The sequence below is a fragment of the Anas acuta genome, chromosome 4 (assembly GCF_963932015.1).
Source record: "Anas acuta chromosome 4, bAnaAcu1.1, whole genome shotgun sequence".
NCBI classification, from domain to species: domain Eukaryota; kingdom Metazoa; phylum Chordata; class Aves; order Anseriformes; family Anatidae; genus Anas; species Anas acuta.
In genome coordinates this window covers 49,257,224-49,275,457 of record NC_088982.1, presented here as the reverse complement: position 1 = coordinate 49,275,457, position 18,234 = coordinate 49,257,224, and the positions used below count along the sequence as shown (strand labels likewise).

Here is an 18,234-nt window from a genome sequence, read left to right as displayed (position 1 = left end):
AAAGTTAGTGTTCTCTATTAAGGGAAAAAAAATGCAGGGGCAGTAAAACCAACTGTACAGCCGTTCCTCCTGTTGTTCTCAAATTGTTGTCAGCCATTCTACTTTTATGATGCTAAATATATAGTGTCATTTATATCTAAATAAAATCCCATGGATTTAAAAAAAAAAAAAAAGAGAGAGAGAGAGAGAGAGAGAGAGAAAGAGAGAAAGAGAGAAAGAGAGAAAGCTGAGAGTGTAAGTCAAATAACAGAACTGAGTTAGGCCAATTTGGAGTCAACAGCAGTGATAGATGTCATCCAATTTTCCTTTAAAAGGAAAATTACAAATTTTGTCCATTTCTCATTAGCACAAAAGTTTGCTCTCTAGGAAGTGCCTCTCACTATTAACTGTAAGGCACATCTATTCTTTTTAACATTTGAATAATCACCAAGATTCTTAAACCTGTAGGTAGACAGCACATTATATTGAGTCCCACAAAGAAGAACAGAAAAAAATCCTAAATCCACTGACAGTCTAGCAATTGAGTCTAGAAATAAGTAGAATCAAAGAAACGTTATTTTAAAGGAAAAGCAAATCTTAATATTAGGTCTTTGAAAAGATCAAAATAACTAATAGTTTCAAACATTCAGAGACAATCTCCTTTTTTTTTCTTATTCTTTTTAAAGTGGTCAGCTCCTAGCAACAGGCTGTGAACAGACTTGGTAAGGGAAGAACTAACACAACTTGAAGTTGAACATAACTGAAGAGTTGGTGATAACTTTCTCTCTACTATTTAATGTCAACAGTGTTCAAAAATAACTTAATGAAGTTGGTAGTAATAATTAAATCACATTGGCCTTTCCTGCGACAAATATGTTTGAATACCTACCCTTCCATCACTACAGTTACTACCCTGATTGTCTTATTAGGAGGAATGGTATTCAGAAGTGTTATGTACAGCTTCTGAACAGCCAACCTATCTATAGCACTTTACTGACTAGATATGTTGGTAGCTCTTATGGTTAGCTGCCTGAATGGGATACTTCAGTCTGTCTCTTATAAACATCCTGCTGATTAACTTATGAAAATCTCTCTTTGGTACATACATTTTCAAAGCTGTCTTTATCTTCACATTTCTGAATTCTGAAGTGCATATTCTTTTTTTTTTTTTTTTTTTTTTTTTTTTTTTTTGATAGGCTTCTTAATTACACCAAATGCTTAACTTTACCCCTCTCAGGAAGAGACTTCAGTGATTATCAGAGTGAGAGCAATCACAAGAAAAGATTAGTTTCTGTACACACACATCCCTCAGAAAATGAAGCACAGCCTAACAATTCATGTAGTTTGTTAGTGTAAAGAAATCAATTCTCTCCTTGTTTAATTTGGCTAAGTAAACCATGGGGAGTAAACTTAAATACAGTGTGGAAGTCCAAGAAAAAATATTTATCTATAGTGGAAGTATTGCTTTGGTATTAATAATATGGCATTTTGCTGCAGTAGACAGATTTTAAAGATATTAATAGATACAGCATTTAGTAGACTGACCCCACTGGGTTTCACAGAAAGGTGTATTTCAGGCTCTAAATCATGGAGATATTCTTTAAAAAATTATCTAGGAAAAGTCTATTTTTTTCCAATTTCATTGGCAAAATACAATTAAAAAATAAATAAAAAAATCTTTTAGAATAGATCCCTGTGACATATCAATAAAGAAATATAAATTCTGCCTGCTGAGGTTAAAAGCACCGAAAAAGCTTTTATAGTAACACACCTATGCAGATGCCTGGCTTGTTTTGTTTTATGCAGCCAGGGTGACATACTGTTAATTGGCAGTACGGAAGGCCTTCTGAATTAAAAACGTGCTTTTCACCCCTAAATGGGCAGATCACACATACCACTCATTCCCTCACCCCCCTCTGTAGGGATACATTGACCATTTTACTTCTGGAGAACTGGAATCAACAAATGATCTCACATCAGCATGAGTAACAGAGTTTATGGCTCTGTTTAAGGTCAGGAGTTATAAGATGGCAATATCCCTTTCATCCCCATATCAAACTAGGTTATTGCTTCTACCTTTCTGAAGTAGAGACATGACTCAAGTTTATTTGCTCCAAAGCATTTAAATTACCTTTTTTTATGAAGAGAGTTGACTCCCAATTTCCTTTCTGTGGCATTTTTGTGTGTACTGCCATTCTTATTTTCATTTGCAAATCTAGCATGTTCACATTGGTAAGTTCTTCAGGACAAAGACTCTGCATGCCTGTGCAAATATCAGTGGTGGTTTTTTTTGTTTGTTTGTTTTTCTCTACAGGTATTATTGTAGCACATTTGTTTATTGTTTTAACACCTGTAATGAAGGTTCTGTGCATGGATTCTAAACACCATTTCTTTAGAAACCTATCCCCCTTTTCTCAGATCAGTGAAAGATGTAGAAAGATGGGAGGAATTCACCACTGAACCAAGGAGCCATTTGCCACAGGTATTGCAGAGGCAGTCACGCGGCTTTCCCCCAAGTACCAAGAAACACTGAGGCTGAGCTCACAGCAGACAAGCCTCCTGGACAGGTCCATGTCTTTGGCTTTGTAAAAATGTTACATAACTTCACCATGTCTGCAGAGCTCCCTGAGCTCTGCTAGCCCGTCTTCAGCCATCAGAACTGTCTTCAGCCAGCTAGACACAAAGATCACATAACTCTACTTGTAAAGTTGCTCTTCTACCTATGTTAAGATTTGGAGCCACCTTTAAATGAGAATTCATTTCAATTCAGATTCTTGGGTTTTGGGTCTTCTTTTCCTCTTCAAAAAGTGAAGAATAGAAATGCAAAAGGTGTGTGAAGGGGACGGTTCATAACTTCTAATATTGCTTCCAATATTGTATATATTAGAGTTTGTGTAAATGTACTCTACCATATTCTTCAAAACTTTGTGCAAATTTTATGAATTGCGACATTGATATACTAAATTCTCATAGGAGAAAAGGATTCCTCCTGCCCTTTGCTTTGCAGAGTGCAGTGATCACAAAGTTTAACTCACAGCTCTGTGACACTGAGCAGCCCCAGTTTGCCAGGAATGGACAGGAATCAGCAGGGTTTCTTTATAACAGCTTACCTTTGGCTGCAAATTGGATAGTAAAGATGAGTAGTAGTTTCAAATCATTGAGTGCAGTCATTTAAGAAGCAGGTTTGGTGGAAGAAATGAGCAAAAAGAAGGGTAGGTAGAAACTCACCAATTTGACCCTCTGCCCAGGGGTGGCACTGATTTCCCAGGTACACTCCTTTCTGCTGGGATATTTGTCGGGCCAGTTGGGACTCGTGATGATGCCATTGGGGCTGTGGATCTTCTGTTCACACTCAGCTATGCCAACAGTAATAGCATCAGTTAGTCTGGGGGGTCTATATTCAGAGGTAGCCAGAGAAGTACTCTTGCTTGATAGGGGACCCACTGAATGGAATGGATTAGTAGGAAGGCAGCTAAGCACCTTCTTGGTATGCAGGATTATTTTTCTCCCCTTTGATGAACACTTTATGGCAATTAACCCAGCATGCTTTGATTCGTGAAACATATTGTTGTTTACAATGGATTACTTTTTAAATAAGTAAATAAATAAACATAAACAAAGTATTGAAAAAGAATTAAATATTCTGCTAACCCCCCCCCCCATTCTGCTTGCAAATAAGTATGAGAATCCACATGAGAAATCTTGCCAATCCAACTTCAAATGGTATTTCTTGAACAATTTATTTTTCTCTTTTCTCACTAATTTTCATGCTGCTGCTGCACAGCAATCATTTTGATTTCTAAACCACAGTTTCTAGGGAAATATATACAACCAGAAAACAGCAAAGACTGAATTGTAAGTATGTACCAAGAACAGCTTAGTCATTCAAATCATAACTGTTTCCAGAAGTGCCTCTCTCAATAAATGAAAAATCTAAAACTTAGAGAAGGCAAGCAAAAAAACCCTGCTTCATCTCCTTTTGTCTTTCATTTTTTAACAACCTTAATTTGCTTTATAAACATCAGAAAATTATTTGGCAAGAATATTTTAGAGGAGGCAAGTATCATCCCAACACCAGGCATAATGCAAGCTATTCACAAGGGACACGTTTAGTAGCAAATTAGATCCATGCTAGAATACAGCCTAGAGAAACTACAGTAGCTCCTATGATATTGCACATGTACAGTTCATTTGCAGATAATCTAAATTTTACTTATGTCCCCAGGCCTACTGTTTCCTGAGGTTGCTACACCTTTAGACAGTAAATGGGAAGAAAGATGTATAACTTGACTGAAATTTGGATCGTCTGAATGTGTCCCCTAAAATAAACCCTGAAAGGAATTTCTTGAAGATAGCTACTGTTTCACCAGTACCTTGTGGTTCAGTCTCTATTGGGAGCAAATCATAACTTTGCCAGGCTTCTCTCCAAAAACTCTTGCCCCTCTGTTATGTACATCATTAGACAAATATCCTGTCACAGCTCTAAATACTCTATACTTCACAGCACTACTAAAAGTAGCACTCCTCGTTTAAGCTGAGTGGCCATTACCTCCAAGTTTTTTAAACCATGTTTCCATGGAACCTCAAACTCAGCCACACACAAGAGCTATAGATGGAGAGAATGAGGGAAGAGGGGCAAGGGAGCAATTAAGTCCAAATGCCTATGACTGCATGATCCCATTCTTTCCTTTCTTTTCTTTGGAAAAGAAATATCTGCAAAGATCTTTCTGAAAGAGTTGTATCATCTACTGTCCAAATACCATACTACTTACCCTCCTTGCAGTCATGCTTGTTTTCATGTAGCACAAATCCATTTCGGCACTGGCAAACATAGCTTCCTACTGTGTTGATGCACTCATGCTGGCAGCCACCATTGTCCTTTGAACACTCATCCTTGTCTAAGAAATACACAGCAAGGATAGGTGAGCATTACATACACCAGTAGTGCTTTTTACCAAAGACAAAAAGGTTTAGCACAGTGGTTGAGACCAGAAAAGGATAAATTAAGGCATAGTCCTTCTCATTTTTTTGGTACCTAATTTCTATACACTCATTGCTCGGCCTGCACCATGGCACAAATATCCTATCTCATCTTTCTAAGAAGTGTGGGATAGCTCTCAGGGGAGGGGAACAGTAGTAAAACAAACAAGCTAAATCAAAGGAGGTAAGACAGTTACCATCATTTACTCTTTCAAGTGGTCTTGCTGGTAAAGATTTCACAAATATATCATCTGATATTTATTTTGGTGAACAATGGGAGTGTAATTTATGGACAACACAAAGTATTCTAGCTTTATGCAAATTCCACAACTTAACTGCAGTATCGTGAAAGGCACACAGAGGCCAAGCAAGGTTGCAAGTTCTGCACATTAAAGATATAAGAATGACTAAACATAAACTTTCTGAATAAGATGATTTTTCTTTCCAGCAGACTGGCAGTGTGTTTTACTTTTAATAAATCTGGACATTAGAGAACATCTTGAAAAGGAAAACATTTCATTGAAAAACATACAAAAGAAACTGGTATTAATTATTTCAAGGAGATCTACAATATAGCATGCAGTTATGTTTATTAACATATAATCCCCTAAAAGAGCTTTTAGTGTGTTAGAAGTAAAAACAGAGAGTAGGGGAGGAAATATGACCTGCATTAAACAGCTACAAATTCATTGCATGGAAAAAAGCCAAACTAGATTAACAGGCTGTCAGTCAAGGGAGAGGCCTCAGCTGTCACCCTTCTATGTCAGCTGTTGTCATTTTAGGCAAGGCCAGTCCATTAAGAGAGGCATACTGCTACTGAGATGTCCATATACACATACATACATATACATACACCAACATGTGTGTGTGTGTGGTTATATATATTTGTATACGTATATATACATACACACACAAAACCTGATGTATAAAAATATATACATATATTATTACATTTGTGTATATACATATATACACATAAACACACCCAACTATACACACTATCGTACAAACTCCACCATTTCTACATGCAAAAGAGAAGAGGAAAAAGAGCAAAGGAACTATGGTCATCCCAGAGGTCCACCAGTTGCAGAGCTGGAATGTAGAGCATGCAGCCCCTTCAGCCTCATGTGCCTTGGAAAGCAGCAGTGAGTGTTATCTTTGAACAAGGTAACATGCGATGTTCAGACTTCAGCAGGCACAGTAAGAATTTCTATAGATTACAAACCACTACAGATAATTTAAGTCTCTTTTTGTTGTCTTACTAATGTATTTTACTCCCTCCCTTTATAGTTGCTTATATTCAGTAACACAACAAAGAAAGTCAGCATTATAATTGCATACACATCAGCTTTATCCGCTGAAATGTATGCAACACATACATTGTTGACTCATTGACTTGCAGGTGTTTCAGGAAAAATCAGTTTCTCCTTGTAATAGATGATGATAATGTAGAACAATCCTGCAAGTCAAACCCAAGTTTCTACTGCATTTTAATCCTGTAAATCTCAAATCTGTTTGCACCAAAAAGTCTTGGAAGCTTTCTGAAAATGTGAACAGATTTGAAGGTTAAGTAACAGCAGAAAAATATACATGGCTCCCATAATCAAATATCCAAAGGCTTATATTAGTTGTCATTTTGATGATGAAAGAAGCATAAAAGCACAAAAGTACACTGTTTATGCATCTTGCAATGCAGGTTTCAAACTGAGGTAGTAAATTCATTCAATTTCAAACAAAATATTTAATCTTTCATCTTTGCAAAAGCAAGCACTATCATAAATTAATTCCATGTTACAAATGAAGAATAGTAAAAAGCAAATGAAAAATTAGATGTAATAGGAAGAAAATGCTTCAGTATTTCCCCCCCTAAGCATAAGTTTAGTTTTCTACCAAAATAACATAATAAATGGAAGGCAAGCTCAAAATGCATTCAAGTTCAACTTTCAAGTAGGGAGTATGTATGCAAATTCTGAATAAACACACTCTCAATTTTCACCTTCCACCAAAGCACGAAATAGGGAAAAGTATTTTAACGTTAAGTAAGTATGCATACTGTAAAATAATCTCTTAATCTCTTAAGTCCTATGTTGGACTTCTTCAGAGATGAAATCACTATAAAACAATGGACAGAAGGTAGACTAGAGAAGCTTTGGAACATATCTGAAATACAATAATTATTTGTAGATGGTTAATCAAGGATGCAACTGTTGAACAAGCCTTCCTCACACTTCATAATTTGGAACAGACTTTCTGTCAAATTGATTGCCCAGTTTTAAAAATTCACAAAAAAACAATTAGTCTGTATTAGTTATAGGAACAAATGTTTTGCCATGTAAAACCAAAGCCATTTGTTATGCTGACAGATGGAAATGAGTCTCCCAGTTTTGAATGGATACTTTCTTTCTTTTTTCATTTCAGTATTCAGAACATGGAAAGATCCATTCCCAACAAAATGTTAGATTTAAATCATTCAGAGGACAAATGGTCGTACCTCTGAGACCCTCAGAGGCCACCAGTCTGTGAATAATACGTACTCGGCCTGAAGGGACCTGTACCAAGTCCTTGCAAGATTCAAAAACAAAAATTTTCTCTTTGCAGGCAGCTTTCTTGTCTGTGGAAAAAAATGTACCAGGATGGCACCAGAGATGAGTTTGTGCTCCAAAACAAATCTTCTCAAGACTAAAAAGATCCTAGGTTTCTCTTTTAACTTCTTAATGAATTGATAAAAAATACCCTAAACTTCATTCTTGTATCATTTCAAATACCACACCTGTTCGGAATGATCATGCAAAGAATCACATATTTAAAACACAACTAAAATTCATGATAAATGGAGGCAGTCAATGACATTATAAGAGGGTATTAAATATACCAAAAAAGAAAGAGTGATTTAAAGAAATGATTAAGCTAGCTTCTCAGAAACATCACAGAACAATGTTTTTTTAATATCTTTTTTTTCCTTCCTGTAGTAAATTTATGAAGTTATTGTACACTCCCCTATTCTTATGGGTCAAATAGATAGGAATTAATCACTGACTTCCAACAACAGCAGCAGAGGAGAGAGAGAGAGAGAAGGACAGAAAAAAAAGTGGGGAGGAAGGGGGACACCACACCACACCTCACTTCTGGAAGCTCTTAGTTAGAAGCCTAATATCCAATTCCAAAATTTTTTAGCAAAAACATTAAAAAATTAATATTGCATGACTCCCTAGTTTCTCCTCTACACCGAAGAAACTGGATTATAACCATGTAACATTCTTCCTGGCAGTCAGACAGATAATGGCTCTCAACTGAGCTTTCTTCAGAACTGTCCCATCAAATGTAAATTTCACTGAATGTTAAAAAAAAGTTTTTCTCACTTTCCAATAGCACCTGACTGGCTGTTAACACAATTTAACAGCCAAAAACATGATTACATGTCTTCCTATATCAACATAAATAGCTTCCTAGTGCAGGTCATGTGTTGCCCTGTGTCAATGTTTGCTTTCACAGTTTATCGCATTGGTTTTCAATCACCCAAAAACTGCTTTCTGTCATCTGAGCTGGAGCTGGGCCATACTTTCTCAATTGTAGCCAGGGATGCAGGATTCTCCACTAAAAGATTTGAAAAAAAAAAAAAAAAAAAAAAAAAAGTTCCAAAAGTTCCTTGTCTCTACTTGAGGAACACAGTACAGTCCTTAATTTTCATATTTATTTGACTTACCTACCTCCCTCCTGCTGATTTTTGCAGGTGCCTTTTACTGGTGAATAGACTGCAAAATGCACTGCTCTACTCATTATTGATTTTTTTTTTCCCCAATGCTTCTTTATAACTAAATACTTACATATCCTTCTATTGTGATTTAATGGATAAAATTGTTAAATGCCTTCCAGCAAGTATCCTGTACACCAAGAACTAATATTAACTGTTTCTTGGCAGATATAATTCCAAAATTGTGTTCTGAAGACAAGTTTATAAAGAGGCAACAAATAAAAAGCATCCTCAGCTGAGCAGAGATCATCTATCAACCCACAAAAGTCAAAACACATGATGTGAAGTCTCAAGTCCATGCTTAATTGCACATTATGTTGATATTAAGGAATTAAGGAATAAGAAAATTATAACACTTTCTGACAGTCATGAAAGTTGTGTCCAATTAGTTATTCTGAGATGTAAGCCTCATGTTTGAGTTCAAAGTTTGATTTGTCTCAGGCATTACAAAGGTTCCGTTTTGATCAGGAAATATTGTCAAATTTGGTAAGCCAAGTAATATAGAATAATAGAATCTTCTAGAAACAATAACAACCAGAAAACAGAAAAATATAAAAAATGTCTGAACTCATGCAATAAGAGAGATTTTTATATCTTTTTATATATTTTTATATATATTTATATTTTATATATATTTTTATAAGAGACATTATAGCAGAAAATCATTATGAACCATTCAGTAGATGTATATAATTACAAACTCAAAAACTACTTATATAAAACTATGTTTCTTTGAAGAGGATTAGATATGTTCTATACTCAGGACATATAACACATTTCGATTTATTAAAAACTACCTTTATTCAGACAGCCTCAGCTAATGAATTTATTCTGTTGATCAATGGAGTCATTTATAACTTAGATTTTTTAATTTACCAGGAAAAATCTTTTTACACATAATAATAATTCATTCAGAAGTGTAAGAGATAAATGAAATAATGGTACCGAAGGATTATGACCTGATGCTTTGAATTGCATGAACTACAGCCCAGTCTTTCCTAAACATATAGCATTGACCTGAGCTCTTCCTAAGCCACATTCATAATATTAATAGATTATTTAAACAATCACTATATATTTTTTTATTTATATATATAAATCGGTGAAAAGGAAAATATCATTTTAAGTAGAACCAAAATTTAACTGAACTTAAATGTGTTCAACAAGTCCACAAGCCATAATTTCTGAACTACAATTCTTACAAATTACAGAACAATTATTGCCAATCTTATCTGCCATAGCTTTACAGATACTGAAAGTACATAACCAACACTTACTGCCTATTTTTAGAAGTGGAACATGTCAATATATAGTCTTGTAAAAAGTCATAATATGTGACAATTCCTGCTGACACTCCTAGGCTTACATGAAATGACTAGTTGTGTGTTTTTAGGAGGAAGCTCTGCCGTGTGCATATTAACTACACATACTGAGTAAACCTTGAAAAGTCATTTACTAATGTAAAGTATTATTTTAAAATTGTAAGTTACTACTATATGTAAAGACAGATTTGAATAACTATGACCAGAGAAACATGATTGTTAGAGATTATATACTTTAGAAGACAAAAAAGTAGAGGAAAGGTAATTGCTTCATAAATTCTTTTTTTTGTTTTTTTGTTTGTTTTTCCATCATTCCTTAATAAAAACATCAAAGAAGTTATAATGGGAAAATATTGGAAGTTGTGAATCTCTAATCTGTTTGTTTTGATAGTTATTTACTTCACTGTCTATCCTTTATACATCGTCTATCACACAATATATTAATTCATATTTCTTTGACATAGTCAATGTTATTAAAGCTAATCACTGAAATACCATTTTCATTTCAGCTTTGCTAAAGAGTTTTAGAGAACAAACCCTAATAATGATGCCTGGTAATACACTAGACTACACATTAGTTTTGCTACATGCTAAAAACAATCAGGATACTCCAGATTCAAATTTTTAACTGCTATGGAAAAACCTGGGGCAAAATTCAAAACCCAAATGCTTCTGGATGGTTTCCAGAGTTTTAGGAGGGGAAACTGTTTAGTTGTTGTTTTGTGATTATTTTTTTGTTGTTGTTTTTTACATACCTACGCATGTGTGTGCACAAGAAAAGCACTAAGCAAAATGACACCTCTAACACCAGTTGTTATTCTGCCACAGCCAGATTATTATCTGATAATATTATTATCAGACTATCATAGTCTCAGTGGGTAATTGCAAAGACCGCTGTTGTGCAAATCTCTCTTCACATCTTGAGTTTCACTGATGTCTAAACTTATTCAACAATTTGTGTCCTCAAATGATATAAATTGTCATAGCTCTGATCTGGCCAATGAAATTACACCCCGCTAAATACAGAGAATTTTTTACAAAGGCAAGGTCCTTAACTCTATTCTTTTGCATAACATTAATAAGTGCAAAATCTGGCAAGTAAGAAACTGTAATGTTAAGCAAATGCTATACCACAAAGTGGTAATTTCATAATTAATGCAATATATTCAGAGAGCTGAATAAAAAAACACAAGCATACATAGCATGTAATTAATATCATGTTACATCTGGGATTTGAAAAAATAGCAGCAGAACCTGGGATCTAAAAGAAACTTAGGAGAACTTATTAAGTTTCCTCTTTTTGGCCTTATCCCACAAAACTGACTTCTGCTCTTATTTAAATAAATAAATAAATATATATATATATATATATATATATATATATATATAAATTCCACGTATTTTCTACTGTATACAGATATTGCAATTCAGAACAGTATTTTAAGAAGAATGGTTCATACTTCTATAAATGAAACCAAGTTAAATCTACAAGGATAATTATAAGGGAAATGATGCTTATTTTCATATCAAAACACTGTGTTCACCCAGGCCGTGTGAACAGAGGCACTCATAGGTACACAAGAGTGATTTTCTATACCTGAAAAGAAGTGTGCCTTGAAGCCTTTTTTTGACACGGTATTGTCAGATCTGAACTCAATTCTCATGTTGTTGTACTGTGAGGTGATAACTTCAGGCACTTCCGTACCACAGAATTTGCCATGTAGTTTAGAATCAGAAGAAAGGCCACTACGAATCTCCACATAATCGTATTTGCAAACCTGGGAACAGAGAGTTTTGTTTTGTTGTTTAAGCTAAACAAAAGAAAAGTATGAAATTATTTACAAGTGCAAGAACTTCAAATGTAATATGCCTCTTAGCAATATATTAATATTTTGTTCTGTTTTTTCCTGACTCTGCAAACATTTGTAAATGCTTACAGATGTTCACTGATTTTATGTAAGAATATTTTAAGGTTAGTAAGAGTTGGTGATTATATTCATCATATAAAAAATTATATTTTATCCCCAATCTACATAGCATTTCAATTTTTAAATTCTTAACATGTCCATCAAATCTAAAAAGAATTTCAATATGAGACTAAAATCTAGAAATATTCACCCTACAATTTATAGCTGCCTTTGTGCTGTAAATCACATACCTAAAACCAACAAAAGTTCTACCACTTGCACCCCAGAAATTAAAAAAAAAAAAAAAAGTGCTCGCTTAGAATCTTACAAGACAGGTTTTTGCCATAATTTATTTATGATAAACATCTACTTATGAATATACAAATCTGCACTGTTAGCAATGTGAATTCTTCTTTACCAGTAGCATTGGTATAATTTGGAGAGCTAACACATGTGATTTTCACTAAATGGTTAAAAATAAAGTAAAATAACACAAAAAGCCTTATGCAAGGCCTACACCTCATGATAATACTTTCAATGCATAATCCCTTGGCCAACATAAAGCCTTCCACCCAAAAACTTCTAAGCTTCTTAGGCTCAGCTATCAATCATTTAATCAAAAATGTCCCAGTTGTCTGTAATTAATAGCTTAAGAGAAAACAGTGGCCAGGAGGATTCATACAGAGCTTAGATTGTCCATTAAATCCAAGTTGTATTTCATAAATTGCAATTTATAGTCATAAATGAAATGTCAGGGGAGCTGGAAGAGAAAATAGTATTTTGGCCTTTGCTGTGATTTCTGTCTATTAAATATTAAATAGTTGTCAATGTTTTTTTGTTTGTTTGTTTTGTTTTGTTTTTGTGTTTGTTTGTTTGTTTTTTAATATACTACATTCTAGATGACAACTCAATTTTTATTGTTACTGGAATTAGTTTCATATGTTTCAGAGTTGGAAAGTGACTAATTCAGTTGAAACCACATTTATACAATATAAAGATGAAAGTTACACAAAACTTGAGTTACTGTCACATGCTGATTTATATGAATTGTAAGACAAATTCATTTTTAATGCCTGCAATTTTCAAATATAACTCAATGTTAATAAATCCCAACAATTTCAACAGTACATCAGTGATGAGTTTTGATACTGTTATACGTTTAGATTAAAAATGAAACAATTTGAGAGAGGTCTAACTTCCTTCTTACAACACTACAAAATACAAATAAAATTAAAAGTTAATTGAAAAACTAAAATTGTGTAATGTAAATGTGAAATATTAAAGTTTCAGTATTAGAAAAGATTTTAAACTTGGCACTACATGGAGATCCTAAAACAACAATATTAGAGCATTTGCTAAATGTATACAGACAGACATTACGTCTGCACTCAGAAAATACATTAGAATGTCCCAAATGTTATATGTTTCTTCTGATTTCCACAGGTACTTTTCTTAGTACTAGTATTTAATCTTATAAAGTCTAAACAGGCTTTGTAGCATTGGAGAGGGTCAAAACAAATCTCTAGACATTGGAAAATATCTATGTATATATTTTTCAAATCTTGCAAAACTTGCAAAAGTTGCATGTCTTGCATGACCTTAGAAAACTGATATAACTTCCTTATACCTCAGGTACCTTACTTGCATATCTGTCTTACGTACCAAGAAAGTGCAGAAAACATGTTTTATGAGTGTAGCAAAGGAACTTAATGGTATGACAGTCATGCCTATGAAGTAGAACAGAGGCTAAAAAGCTGATGTTGAAACTTGTGGTTTACCTATAGGCATCCATTAAGACCTGCAAGCTCCACCACCACCACCACCACCACCCCCTTCCCCACACACACACACTGTGTTAGAGCTAGAGGGAGAAGACCTTCCCACAAGATGGGTTCTGCCCTGCCCCTCCGACCCACTTGGGGACAACAAAACCCCCTGGGACAGGACATGATGCAAGTATTCCCTGGGCTGTGCTGTTCAGTGGAGGTCACCTCCAGCAGGCATTGCATGCTCCTGGGTTCCACTGACAAGATGCTTGGAAAGAGAGTCGAGCTCAGTGTTGGAAGCTGGGGCATAACCTGCTCCTAACAGAGCCTTTGGCAGACGCATCACGGTTGTTTGGTGTTCTGTGCTACGTAATGTTTTCAAAGTATATCTACTAAGACCCAATCCAGACTCACTTGGAGAAAAATGTCATTTTTCAAACAGCACTGTTACTCTATTATGCCTTATTTCTGGTACTGATCCTTTTAAAATATTCACCCTTGAAATGCTCCTAAGTGATTTAAATGTTCCCTGGCTCCATCACTAACCAAACCTTATGTGTATGCTTTGTAGTCAGTCTGTAAAGATGATTTGGTTTCTCCAGATTTTCTTGTCTTGAATTCTTTCCAATACGCCTGAGCCATTTGTTCTGTTTTACTTTGTTGATAAAAAGAAGTCAGCTGAGACTCAGCAGAGAACATTTCTTTTAAATTTCTTGTACAACATATACATTCAGATGATATGTAAAAAGAGAGCTATTCTCTCCATGTTTGTTTTGAAAGAACCCAGAAACAGTCCCAGAACGAAAACAAGAATATATATGGTTACTGTCAGCGTAAGAACAGTTAAGCAAAGGTTTTATAAGACAATATCTATTTTTGAACACTCATGAAACTGTCTAGTGTGCAACAGATTGTGCAGCTCTTTGTTCACAGTTACTCACTTCGTTCCCTTCTAACTCAAAAAACTCAAATTTCATTGAAATTCGGTACTGCGTCGGGGCAACCACCTGCCACACACAGTTTTTGTTTGGAGGATATTCTTTGGGCCACCCTGGTGTGGTTATAGTCCCATTTAGCTTTGTCAGAAGTCCTCCACAAGCAGCTGTAAAATAAAAAGGGAGAGCATCATTTCTGGACTGAAACTGTGTTTTTTAATATATACAGAAGCACATTGAGCAGATTCAGTCCTCTCAATACTTACACCACTATAATGCCCAGACATACTAATCAGAATCTTGTTTTATCATGCTTGGTGCAAACAAAGAGAAAGAGACAGCCCCTATCTCAAACAGCTTGCAGGTTTGTAGACAGAGATAAGTTTCAGGACTACACATGGTGTTATCATATTCATTCTTTTCCATTCCCTCCAGAGACTCTGGTTATTTTCTCAGAGCCTTTCCCATGCAAGTCCTCTGACCTAACCACCCTCCCCAGGACCTTGATCATCCCTTCTCTGACAGACAGACTACTTAAGATGCACTTCACATTGCCTCAGCTTCTTTTTTTGATTATTGATCCAGAATCTGCCTTACCTGTCTCTGCTCATATACATGCTCCCAATAACCTAATAGGTAAGGTCACTTCTTTGGGACAGCAGTCACATGGTGTTCAGATACAATTACTATTGCTGAAGTACGGATGTTGAAATAACAGAGAAAATACTTATGTGGCATATATTGGGAAATAAGTCATCCCCATACAACAGGACAATACTGTATTGTGTGTATGAATGCAGTTTCAGATAGCACAGGATAAATACATTAATATTTTCCATCTGAGAAAAAAAAATCTTAAAAAAAAAAAAATAATAGGATTCACAGGGGTTCTCAGTCACATTCTTCTCCATTTGTACCATCACAGTATTGTGACAGCATTGGAAACCATCCACAAATCAATTTGAGGAGCTGATGGGTGGCAGCTCCTCCTTCTTCCAACTGCTCTGTGCTAATGCTCAGTGCTTACTTGAACATACTGAAAACTGGCTATTCCCTTTTAGCCAATGGCCTCACATAACTACATTTGCACTAGCATGCCTGGAAAAACGATCTAGTTCCTGTGTCAGGGCACACTTGGGCTACCCAGATGCATATTACTCTTCCTCTGGGCACATTGCTTCCCATGTGGAAGACTTCTTGGTATACACATAAATGTCATCTGACCATGGTTAGGAGAACTTAGACCTCAGTGTCAAAATAAACCTTGCACAGGTTTCAAGACTGCACTTGGATGACACAAATTGTACCCCAAAATGATCCAGACTTGAGCAAGGGTACATCTAACTGCTGGTTTTCACTTTCCCAGTGTTCAGCATCACTCCATTGTTCCTTGAGATAATGTTGGGAAACATGGAAGTACTGGAAAACTCTTAAAACCCTCAAATATGCTTCCAGCAGGGGAGATTTGGATTAGACCAGCATGAAGCAATATTCTGTGTATGTCAACACTGAAGCAAAGCACTGGGCAGAGTTTCTGAGCTGAAGAAATCCCTCAAATGGCCAAACTGTAACTAGGATGTAATGCTTACTGCACCAATGTAGTGATTTTAATTCAACCTTCTAGTAAGTGTCTATATACAGTGAGTAATACATCATGTGGAACATACACATATATAGACTTCTAGGGAAAGCTCAGGGCTTTTGCTCCATACTGCACTGCACTATTTAGGATGACTTCTGCTTTTACCAGAATTGCTTTCCTGTTTGCATGCTGAGAAGGTATTCATTCTCTCTTTATGGGAGGAGGAAGGAAGAGTTTTCTAAAAGACTGGGAATCTTCCCTAATGTTTGGACTCTGATCATCAGACAGCCAAAGCCAAATTCCTTACATATATCTGGATTGATGATCAGAGGTTCTATCTCTGTCTTCACAGCCCCCAATAGATTAACATTATTTTCCACACATTGCCTAATATGTATGCAGACATCTTAATACATTAGACATTCTGAAATATCTTGTTTTTCTAATGTGCTCATTATAAATGTTGAATTTGAGGATAAAAAATTAAAAAAAAAAAAAAAAAAAACAAGCTCAATGAGAGCTGCAGTGTATCATGTCTGCAGTCAAGGACTCTCTTTACCTCAAACACAAAAAACAAACAAACAAACAAAAACCACAGAACCAAAAGAACAAAAAGTGCAAAGAAACAAGACAAAACTACCCCCAAATTGTGACAAATCATGAGTGAAAGCCAGGGAATTGGAAAAAAAAAAAAAAAAAAAAAAAAAAAAAAAAGAGAGAGACCAGTGAGTCATATCTGAAGAAAACCATAACAAAGACTGCTTCGATTTTCAAACTCCATTCACCACTGAAATGCAAACAGATGAACTGTGCTATCACTGAATTTGTTGGTGTTTATCAAACAATAATTGCTATGCAATATTCAAGTGCTTTTGCTTCTTTCCTTTGATATGAAATACGTATAGAATGCAAAAGCTTATCTCAGCCCAATCCTATGTTTATATAGACTTCCATTTATCAGATTTTTACGTCTACAGATGATTATTTGAGCAAGCTTCCCTCACCCCTAAAATGCAGAATTTGTTTCCAGCATTAAAAAAAAAAAAAAAATGGTCTGACTGGGAGCAGGGAAGAGTTCTCTAGTTTCAAATTGGAATAAAGAATCCTGCTAGAATAAAAGATCTACCACAAGCAAAGGTAGACAGTGAGATTGTTAAAGTTCCTGACACTGAAGCAGAAGCACACAGCTCTGCTGATAAATCTCTCCTTGCATACAGAGGGAGACTTTATTTTCATGAGGATGAGTAATATAACATGTGGTTTGAGAAAGTACAAAGTTCTGTTTCACATCATTTCCAGTCAACAACCAGCAAAACCTGGAAAGTTAAATTTGTAGCAGACTTCAGATGGAGATGACAGCTGTGGACAGACATTGCCCCAGTATCACTGCTTCCAACGTAGTCCCATTTTTCCAATCTTGCTCCACAGACCTCACATTGCTAGGGGCAGAGTGCACAAAAGGTGCGGTGTTTCATCTGAGCCACCATAGCCTGGAACTGTTGAGACCTGATAACATAGCAATACACTGTACCTTCACAGCTCTTTTTGTCAGGACCAAGTTCATAGCCAGGATCACAGGCACACTGGTAACTGCCCAGAGTATTTACACAACGCTGCTCACAGCCACCATTGTCAGGTTTGGCACATTCATCTTCCTCTGCCAAGACAGGGAAGAATGCAAAAATGTGTTAAATAATTACCTTCCTCAGCTGTAATTGCTGAATCAATATTAACCCAGAAAGCTTTATGCATGTCATTATAAGGTGTATTACATAACATTGTGGATGCTGACTAGAGCATTTTCATAGTCTAAGGAGACCTGTAATGGAGAAAATAAAAATGTGTCTTTTTGTAAATTTGTTTTGCTTTGTATTTTGTTTCATAGCAATACTTACTGACAGCTGTGTTTATAAACATTTTGTGGGCAACATACAATAATTTAAGCAGCAGTTAATCTAAAGGTTGCATAAAGTATTGAAAGAAAGATTGAAATCTGCAGCAGGGTCACTTGA

General features: G+C 35.5%; 1 protein-coding gene across 5 annotated transcripts in view; it reads right to left on the bottom strand.

Moving 5' to 3' along the window:
• Positions 1–18,234, bottom strand: part of TLL1 (tolloid like 1) — a 130,013-nt gene that overhangs the window by 9,472 nt on the left and 102,307 nt on the right. For 2 of the 5 annotated variants that reach the window (XM_068681171.1, XM_068681173.1), the window contains exons 14-19: positions 17,754–17,879; positions 14,647–14,807; positions 11,630–11,810; positions 7,451–7,570; positions 4,752–4,877; positions 3,208–3,335 (exon numbers count right to left, since the gene is read on the bottom strand). In XM_068681171.1, the coding sequence (XP_068537272.1) occupies positions 3,208–3,335; positions 4,752–4,877; positions 7,451–7,570; positions 11,630–11,810; positions 14,647–14,807; positions 17,754–17,879 (842 nt within the window). Of the gene's footprint in view, positions 1–3,207; positions 3,336–4,751; positions 4,878–7,450; positions 7,571–11,629; positions 11,811–14,646; positions 14,808–17,753; positions 17,880–18,234 lie in introns of those variants that run through there. The other 3 variants (XM_068681172.1, XM_068681174.1, XR_011096222.1) reach the window with 2 other exon arrangements.